Genomic DNA, 10,978 nt, shown 5'->3' with positions numbered 1-10,978 from the left:
CTGCGCATAGTCACACTAGCTTTCCAAAAATTCGGTTGACTAGGTACTAGGATCGGTTCCCCACATATATATGGTTTCTAACTTATATGTGTTGCACATGTCCATAGGATCGGTTCCCCTTTATGCTATAAACCTTGTTGCACCCCATACAAGGATCGGTTCCCTTTGATGTACTGCACCGCTTACAAGGATCGGTTCCCTTTTCTTTTTAATTGGTCAGACATACAAAATCCGATCATACCACAGGTGATTGCTTAAGATCGTTTTTACTAATAAAAGTTATACCAATACATAAGTCAGGCCATTGTGAACAGTTCTACCAATAACACAACAAGTTGTGAGCGCTTATACCCTATCATACATATTGGTTGTTCATAAGATATGCAATGAATAACAAAACCAATAACACCTGGAAATTTTCTTTTCGGTCTACAAACAAGTTTATGAACTTACTTCCTTAGAACACATGTAAACATTGTTCCCTAGGATGAAATCCTCACTTCATACCCATATATAATCACAATAGCATTCAAATGGTTATGGCGATGTCTTATCTACAAAGTTTAATGGTTAAGCAATAAACCTCGTATTGTATTCCTTAATACTATGTCTATCTAGACTTCACATATGCTTCGCAGTTATGTTTTCAATATTCACGACTTGAAAGATACGTTAGGGAATGAAACAGTTCAAGTCAAATATCACTAACCTCAAGTGGAAGGATGATTGTTGTCGTTGTAGCTCCTTGCTTCTTCACATCTTCAAGACTTCGCAATACTTGTAATGTTTCATATCCTAATACTTTCAAGATAACCTATACGAAGTTGACTCTAGTACATAATCAAGCGACTCTTAACATGAGTTTTGGTTGATTAAAATATGACAACCAAACTTGACACACCAACGCTTGGTGGGTTCAACCGAGCAATTCTCTAACAATCTACATCTTCAATACAACACTAGTTTCATTTCAGTAAAACAAACACCAGCAGTTCATTCATTTTCTCCACCAGCAATTCCAACTATACAGACTACACGACATTCTTAGATACCACTTCAACTCCAAGCACACTCTTTTATCAATCACCACTAGAATATACAACTTCACTGAATCTTTATCCAGTATAAAGATAATCACTATCACCAATTTATAGTTCCATAATTTCTCAGACCAACATAACTACTTCTTGCTGCGCTAATTACCTCAACAGTGGCTCAAGCCTCGCTGTAAACTTATCACAATTCAAATCATAACATCACAGCCACAACAAACCCATTTCACTTCATCTTCACAAATAATACCACAACCACAACTCAACATCATCACCACTACCATTTCATGCCATCCATAATCTATAACACCTCTCTAGACTGTCATTGCAACACCACAATTACAATTATTTTCATCACAACCTGCAATATCACTTCATCATCCACCCATGGCTCATATCCTCCCTGCAATCACCACCAGTTATACTTTAGTCTGTATCAGCAACACAAAAGTACAGTCTATCTCAACTTCAATACAGTTCACTTACGCCAATATCTTTACTCAAAGAATTCCATTCCAAGTTAAATTCATAGAATCCTTGTAATTCAAAACAATATGAAATCACAGGAACAACCTACACATACCATTCTATCCAAATGATATACTCAAATCAATTACTACATGAACTGTAACACAAAATCAATTATTGGAACTCTTATATTAAATTACCTTTCACATTCCTCCTGAGTTTGGTCCAACACAAGGTTACATACTAGTTTTAACTCCATCACCTTATTAACACTAGAATCAAACCCAGGTTCTCCATCAGCTTCAATTCAGCATCTCTTTCACAATATCTGAGCTTGAATCAACACCAGAGTCGAAACCACCAACAACCATGCCTGATTCTTCTCTCAAATAACCACACCCAGTCTTCAATTTCTTCATGTCTATCACTAAATCAAATCTTCAATTGAATTCCCAAAACCCTAACCTTAGTTCTTTGATTTACCACAGAAACAACTATAAAACTTCAATTAAACGTCTACCCATGCTTACTCATCTAGAAGTAGCTCTATACATCATCTTCTAAACTTTCAGAACATCAAAATCCAACGAAACCCTAAATCGATTCACTCAGATTTACAGTAGCATCGACATCTCCTATTCTTCTCAAAGCTAACCAACCTCAGCACCATCAACAACAACTATTACTCGATCATACCCATCTCTTTCTCGATCTAAAAAATTCGACTGCAGTTTTCTATAATCACCAATAGGTGAAGAACAGAGAAGAAGGAAAGAGAAGAAGAAATAAAAAGAAAAAGGAAAGAAAATAAAAGAGAAATAGAAACTCCTCGACCATATCGAATTCCTTTCGAGCTATCCACATAGGATTCCCTGACCAGAAAAACTGGTTTCCTTGATAAAACTTTATTATGAAATGGCCACTTTACCCTTCACCTAAAATAACAAATATCTTCTTCGTCTGATGTTCGAATGACACGTTCGAGTAGTCCATTCCGCCTAACTTTTCGAGATCTATCCAACAAGGCTAGTCTCGTATCTATATCGTTGTTAAATTAATTCCTATTAATTGACGTTCGTGTTATACTAATCGAAATATTATTGCCTAATTCGTTACTTGACTGGTCTAATAGCGTTGACGAGCTTGAGGGTCTTTACACAGTTATTATCTGCAAATTCTATGCAGGTATCTTGGTTTTTTCATTGTTGGCATTTTATTTATGCTTTTGTTACATGATTATTTATATATATACTTGTAATATTTCTTTATGTAAGATGAAAGATATATCAAATTTTAATATTTTTTTTGTCGAAAGTAAGAGGAAATTGATGTGGTACAAAAACTTTAACATTGATTATAATAGCCGGATGAATAACAAGGTTGTTGCTTAGCATAAAAACTGTGCCAACAGTATTCCAAAAGGTTCCTACATAATCGTAGGATGATTTTCATTCATCTCTCCCGATTCATCAGTAGCTGAAACACCACTATGTCCATGTAAAATTTTTCGGTGCCAATATATGTTCAACAAGAAAAAGGTTCATTGAACTCTTAATGTTTCTCCAGCAAAATATTAGTTTTGGACATATTTTTTTATATAGAAAATTATTTAGTTTTTTTTTTAATTTTTTATATGTGAACTCATCTTACACGTCTAGAAGAATTAAAAACATAATTGATTGAATTTTCTTAATATGTCACTAAGGAAATTGCAGAGTTAGGCTTAACCAATTTTTTTTAAATATTTTCACACATTTGCTAACCGCTTCTGTTACTTCATATACAATTTCAATATAAGCTTATGGGAACATGTACGAGGTAAATTACAACTTTTTGCAGCTTCAATTAGAGTGAAGCTGAGGTTCTGTAGAAGATTGCATACAAAACCTATCTGATAAATTTCCTCAAACTTTGAAGTATATTTACCTATTTTCTATCTTTATTTAATCTACTAATAGCTACCTTTAATATAATTTATTTGATTGGTTGCATAAAGCATAAGTTTTGGTTTTTGAATTTTAGTGAATGGTGTTTGGGATACTAGAATTATGTACCAGATTATATCAAGATGATTCTATCAAGCCATAAATTAACAAACGTAAATTTTTTAAGTATATTTTGTTTTTAAAAGGGAAAAGGTGGATTACTTTACACAGTGCAGAGATGGAATTTTGAAGACATCACCTGTAATGGAGAAATTTCTATTGGAAAGTACGATGGACCACCCCAATGTTAGTGAAGAGAATTTTTTCATTTATTAGTAGTTTTGACATTTTATTTTGATAGATATCTTGGTGAGAAAAAAACGTATAAGTAATGTTCCCTCCATGCGTCAGTTTTTAAATAATGCAGGCATCCTTAGATGATGTGCGTGTCTGGTAATGGTGGAGTAACTTTTTTTTTTGAGTAATTTGATTTGATATAATATTCACTATACGATTACCCAAAGAAGTAAAATTCACTATGCTGGAGAAGTAATTGGCTTAATGAATTTCTCAAATAAGATGACGAAGTTGCTATTGATGGAATTAATCATAATGACAATGCGGATTATAAGCTTTAAGGGAAACGAATTAATAATTTCCATATATATTTAAATTATGATGACAATGTGGGAAGAGAGAAACAAAGTCACATTTGAAACATATCTTTAGTATTTGAAATGCGACATTTCGTAAAATACAGTAAAAAACTAAGCTAAAGGAATTATATCACGATACTAAGCTTTCTTATAGTATGTAATCTCAAAATAGACTGAAAAACAAAGCTAAAAAATTACCTCTGAGTTTGCTAATTAAAGATGCTTTATTATTGAATTTAAACAAATATTAGAAATTTTATAGATATTTGTATTTAGAGATGTTTATATATATATATATATATATATATATATATATATTTTGTAATTATGGGATAATGTATGTTTGAAATCACATTTGGAATCATGGATATGATGGTTAAGAATTTGGTTTCCATGAAAGATGCAGAGCATGCTGTACAATAAACTTGGAACCCACTTACTACAAAATAATAAATGGCATGGATGATGAAACGATAGAAAAAATTAATGATTGCATCAATGCAATTAGGCATTGTCCAAAAGGCACAGGTAGCATTCCTGAAGTAAATCCATATATGCGATGCAAACTTGCATTGGAAAAGAAGGTGAGGAACAATCTCTCTAGATCAGAAACAAATAAGACATCCATCAACAATCAGTTTCCTTTTTTTTGCGAAGCAGATCCATAGTTTCTAGGCTCTTATGATACACTAGTCAAAGGAAAAAACCCATACGCTGAGGCCATGATCTTGAACAAATGTTAAGATTCAAAATATGAAGCTCTTGTTTCTTAGCAAGCTTAGCATAACTTGACTTGACGGTAAATCTCCCTGATTTATCTAGGTGTCACTTCATATGATCAGGCTATGAAGACAAGCAAACAGGCTTTAGTATAGCCGTTATACTAGAGACTTCATTGATTTGGGCTTCAGTTAGTCTTCTTTCAAGACCCAAGTTCCGAGACCCATCGCCACTAGTTGATTCAACTGTTTTGCTTACAATACAATGCTTTGAGGAGGTAGCTTCATAAAGAGAAGTAAAATTCAGAGAGAAAGAGGACTCACCTACTCAATGGTCTTCCCAAAAAAGCACAGAGGTGCCATCTCCAACCTCCAGTTTAGCATTTTCCTTGAAGAACTCCAGTTGCTAATGGATACCCTTCACGAGACTAACAACTCCTTGAGAATTATTAGGGGATTTTGTTTCTTTATCCATTCCACAAGACCCATATTTGGATGCAACGACTTTCCTCCCAAATGCTTCTTTTTCTGTATTAAACCTCCACCACCATTTGGAGAGAAGAGTTTTGCTAATAATTCTCAAGCATTTGATACCCAGACCACCACTCTTGATAGGAATGTTGACTTCACTTTTATCCCATAAGAAGTCTCTTATCACTTTCTCAATGGGGTTTATAACCTTAATAGGAGCAGCAAATAAAGAGAACATGTAAATGGGGAGACTAGTTAAGACGCTGTTTACAAGAATGAGTTTACCTTCCTTCAATAAAGTATAGTTCTTTTCCAAGAGCAAAATCTCTTTTGGCATTTCTTAATGATAGAATCCCACTTCTTGGAGTTAGTAGCTTTATCACCAAAAGGGAGCCCGAACTAAGTTCATTCATCTGTGAGAAACATTTTCCTAAGGTATGGTTAGTTCTTTGATGCGTGTTAGCATGTTAGGTGTTGTATAACACCCCAAACATTATTTGATTCACTATTTCAGCTCAGTTTGTAATTTATTTTTTAAACACTTCTATTTCATTAGAGTTGTCGTTTAATCAGGTAGAACAGTAGCTCTTTTGTCGGGGTCATTGGAACACGAAGGTAGAGTGAGGTAGAGTAAACTTATACATTTTTTTATGGGAAGGGACCGATCCCTGCTGACGAGTGACATATCTAGACCGTAAATATGATGCTTTGATATATTATCCTATATTTTACATGTTAAACCCTTGGTAGGCATACATCTTATCCATACGGAAGAGTGACATATCTTCTTATTTTTCAAGAAACAAAAAGCCACGTTGAACGGTGTCTTTGTTAACGTATGCCCGACAATGTTCATCAAAGGCATCTCATATTTGTTAGTCTTGTACGTGCAATCCAATATAAGAACTTGTGGGAAGCAAAGAGCCAATTGGACACATTCTGGGTGGGCAAGAAAAATGTGTGTCACTTGAACGAAGTCATCCAATATCTTTTGGCAAGCATAGTTATGCTTCACCGCTGTCCACATCACTTGTTGCATCACCATCCTACCTTCCAAATTGAGTCTTCTTAATTTATTTCTTACGTTGTAGATAGTTTTCATATTCGACTTGTTATTCTTGTAGTCCTCCTTCAATTTACTAAGAATCCTAGATGGTGTCATACTTGCTCGTGTCATTTTATCTACTTCAAGAATCTAGTTGGGTTTGAGCGGTGCAACTTTTGCATGTCCATGAAGGTCACGTGGACGTGGATCGTTGTGACGACAATCCATATTTTTATTGATAGCCGAATACTCTTCATCTTGGTTGAAAGACTTATTCTTGAGGTTGAAAACGATCTTGAAATGGCACTTTGTTTTCTTGATCTTTGTCCAATTATTTATCCCGGTCTAACCCAACATATATATAAACCTTTTTTAGCCTTGTTATCGTCGGTTCCACTTCGATCACAAATCGATTCAAACCGATCTCGATGGCTTTGTTGTCCTTTAACTAGTACACAATTTATATTCATTGCGTGTTCATCAGCCCAATCATGTGCTTCGGGTTTGCTTTTCCATGTATGCGTTCATTAAAATAATTATTAAGAAATATTTCGGGTTATTCTGACAAAATTAAGGTAAACATCAAATTCTTACATACCAAATCATTTTCGAAGTGATACCTAATATCTTCGTGAATTACGTCTACGGGATCAGGTTGATCGTCCACCGGTACAGGTTCACCAAGCGCGATCTAGAAGAAAATCACAAGGTAAGAGATATCGAAATAAAATTGATCATTAGGTTCGGTTTATGTACTAAATACCAAACTTGCCGATCCTGGTACATTAAAAAGGTTCGGCCATTACGATGTTCACAATAATATTTGCCGAAGCATGAAAATATTCGGTCCCCAACAATGCTTAAGAAAATATTCTAACCATGAGGATATTAATGGTAATGTTCGGGATGTATAAAAATTGAAAAGCAAGCCGAATCAAGTATATCAACGGTTCGGCTCTTACGATATTCACTAAATAATCCGAACCATGAACAAGTATTCTTACAACAACTCTCAAGAATAGGTTCGACTACTTATGAAACTTTCAAATAACCCGAACTATGATCTAGCAAATAAACGCCAAGTTACAAAATACAAATTCGACGGCTAAAATTAAGACTTTGAGATACCCCAACTGTGCATCATTTGTACAGAACCAGGTGGGCACGACTGCTAATTATAAGCCAAACCCATTCCTAGTTTGCCAAACTATAGTGAAAAATGCAAACTTTTAATGATTTCAACGTACAAAAATGAAATTAAACATAAGATAAAAGTAAATCTGTGTATTATTAGCATTGAGTTCATCATCAATGTCTTCATCATCTGGATTTGGCTCGTAAAAATCATCATATTGAGTTTGTGTTTAAGTTCGAGTTTGCGTTTGTGTAAAATTATTCTTATAATCTAAGAGATCAATCATTTCCGGATCTTGTAGTTGATGTGTATTTTCCCAAGTTTTTTAAATGAAGATTTTCCCTCCTCATTCATTGAATTAAAAATCAAAATAATTTTTTTTTTCTCACTTTTCCTCTCCTTCTCCAAAAAAAAGCAAACATTTTTTTCTTCCACAAGATTTTTGTTCTACTCAAACTTATGCAATTAAATTATTTACATTAATCTCTAATCAAAATTATTAATAACTAATCAATAGTATTAACAGATTTTTCATTATTAAAAATATTTGGTTAGGAAGATTCTGATTTATTATATCCAACTCGGTTTTGGCTCCATGGGTTATTACTATTTCCAACCATCTCGGTTTTGTCTTTATTCACTATAAATGTTCAGTTTTGTCTTTTATTGAGTATAGATAATTTTATTTTATTTTTTTTGTATTTTCTTTTGAGCAGTGCTGTCGGGACTTCTTAATAAGCAAGCAGCTTATTAAGCGTTGGATCTTTTCATCAACGGTTAGATTAATATTGATTAAGTTTTTATATTTTAATACAGCTGTCATATCTTTCCGTCTTATTTTGAACTCAAACCAAAGAATCAATGATAGCTTATATTAATGATTGGAAGATGAACCCTGTAAATCCACTTTCATTTCTTCATCAAATTATAAGAAGGCTTGGTTTGAAGGGTGATCTCCACTGGGGATTTATGCAAATGTGAACTTCTCCTCCTCTCTATAATTTCAGATTCAAGATTTGTATGTCATCTTCTATTGGTATTAGCGGCTGCAACAATGCTGCAAGTGTCAACCGTATTGAGCCTTGGATTGCAACTGAATCAGTAGTCCTGGCATCTTCAAAACCTTCTTTCAAGAACAGCGGAGTTCAAATTCAACAATTGCGATTACCATCTATCAGCCGTGCAACTGTTTAGTCCTCGTTAAAAAACAACACCAAGTTCTTCTCATTTCCATAATCTCTACTCCTCCTCCTTGAAATTTGCCAATCTTCTTTTGAATCTGTTAACAAAATATATATATCATTATTTTCGTGTTGATTGAATTCTTAAGTGGAATATGAAATTTGCTTAATTTCCATGTCTACATTTTCTATCATGAAATTCATTAATGAGAAGAGACGAGGCGAAGCAATGCAATGAATACTACTTAATTGAGATGATATATCTATACTATAGACTGTATTGTGTAGTTAATGGAAGTACTAAATCTACATGATGACTTGTGTCCATAAGGGGTGGTAATGAGGAAGGAGAATCCGGCAAATAATTGTCCGGAGTATAATTTTCCATTTTACCTGCAAAACGAAGTGTACAAATTTTCCAACTAGTCAGATATAGAAAGAAGAGAGAGAGGAACCTTAAACAATCTCTGCTAGTTCCTTCGATAGTCGGAGTTTCCGGCGGACTATCGGAACCCATGGTTAAATAGAAAGGGACTTGTAAGCAATAAAAAAGATTGAAAAGAACCTGCTTCTAATTAAAAAAATATGACAGCTGTATTATAATGTAATCAATGTTAATCTAACCGTTGATGAAAAGATCCAACACTTAATAAGCTGCTTGCTTATTAAGCAGTCCCGACAGCACTGCTCTTTTCTTTTTGTATGCCCTAAATAGGGTTCTTCTTTAGTTAGGAAATTCGGTACATTCATGTAAAGTGCCACCAGGCTCTCATGTTCGCAGTAGGAAGCTCACTAACTTCATGTAGAGTATGCTTCGAAAAAGAAAAAAAAAACTTCATGTAGAGTGCGACCAGACTGTCATGTGCAATATTTAGCCGCGGGTGTGATTCAACAGCGCATGGCTCCATGCTGCGCGTCATTCTTTATTTCGTTCGCGTAGGAAGTTCAGTGCGTTCATGTAGAGTGCAACCAGGCTCTCATGCACGCCTAGGAAGTTCAGTACCTTCGTGTAGAGTGCAACCAGGCTGTCATGTGCAACTTTTAGCCGTGGGAGTGCATGGCTCCATGCTACGCGGCATCTTTAGGGTTTCAAAATTACAATTATGTTCTTGGAATGACTGGATGAGGTTTCGAAATGAACCCATCATTTTTCTCTCCTTCTAGAGAGAGAGGCAGGCGATCTCAGTATGATGGGCAAACTCTCCGCGGAATGAGAAGCAAGAAGATCATATGCTAAAATAAGCTTCATTAAAACATTAATCCACTACACAAGATGCCAACAACATGTCCCCAAGGACAAGGAAACTTGAAAACAGCTAACATACACAACACAAACTAACTGGACACTTCCCGGAATAACACAAACTAAGTACACTAAAAAACCGAAAATACAAGGACAGAGGCACAGAGCGATCTCCCACACCGACGTGTACGTGACAGTACTCCATCTTGAAATCTAGTTCGTCTGACTTCGAGTACGGTACTTGGACTCGTCGATATCAACGCCTTCCTGTTCAGCACGTTCGCCACCAGACTGATCCATGGTGCTGAGTCCACCTTTCCTTCCCATCTCCTGGTACCCTTCAGTGCCTAGCTGTTCCTTCCTTGTTTGTCCTCCTCGGCTACGCCCTGAATCACAAAAACCATCATCAGCATGTCTATATAAGAAGTTAGCAAAACATATAAATACTAAACGTAAAGACGAGAAAGTTATATTACCCTCAGCAAGATGTTCCTGAGCTTCAAGACTCTTTCCTCCAGTACCACCAGGAACAACAGTCTCTCCTTGCCTTGCCCTGGCGTCAAGTTCTTGCCTATCTTCCGAAGACATCTTTTCTTTCTACCTCTCTTTTTTCTAAAGTTAATCACTGGATTATTATGTTTGTATGAAAAAGTTGTCGCAGTATCTCTCAAGCAAGTATGTTTTGTCGTGGGTGCTAATAAAGCTAAGGGGACATATTTATAGGCACGAAAAACACATAAAATACATATGCATGATTTTGGCACGTAATGGTAAAACGTGGTGATAACTGGAGTGAAGAGGAGCTGCTTAATGGACACGTCTGTGATTGCGCAGCAAAGGAATGACAAGTAAGACCCATTACTGACATACCTGGTACATATCTAACACGTCAGTGATGCATCTATGGATTTATTTTGAAGGGTCTGATCCCTGATAAAGGGATACAAGGGCCAAGAGCATTGCTCTCAAATTTTGAGGCAATACATTTTAAAATACTCTTGAACCAGATAGTAACCCGTGATGGGTCATAATACTTTCGTTCATTCGTTCGTTTTTTTGTCAAGTTCGTGTGCTTCGTAGTAA

The 10,978-nt window shown here is 35.3% G+C and overlaps 1 protein-coding gene across 1 annotated transcript; it reads right to left on the bottom strand.

The window, feature by feature from the left end:
- Positions 1-10,108: 10,108 nt before the first annotated feature.
- On the bottom strand, positions 10,109-10,483 carry LOC113325001 (protein EMB-1-like). The gene is made up of 2 exons (XM_026573251.1): positions 10,372-10,483; positions 10,109-10,281 (listed from the first exon to the last, which is right to left on the bottom strand). Exons 1-2 carry the CDS (start codon positions 10,481-10,483, stop codon positions 10,109-10,111), a joined length of 285 nt encoding a protein of 94 aa, XP_026429036.1.
- Positions 10,484-10,978: the final 495 nt, after the last annotated feature.

This window comes from Papaver somniferum, chromosome 11 (genome assembly GCF_003573695.1).
Source record: "Papaver somniferum cultivar HN1 chromosome 11, ASM357369v1, whole genome shotgun sequence".
NCBI lineage: Eukaryota > Viridiplantae > Streptophyta > Magnoliopsida > Ranunculales > Papaveraceae > Papaver > Papaver somniferum.
Note: the sequence above shows the minus strand (reverse complement) of the source record. Positions and strands in the feature narration are given on the sequence as shown.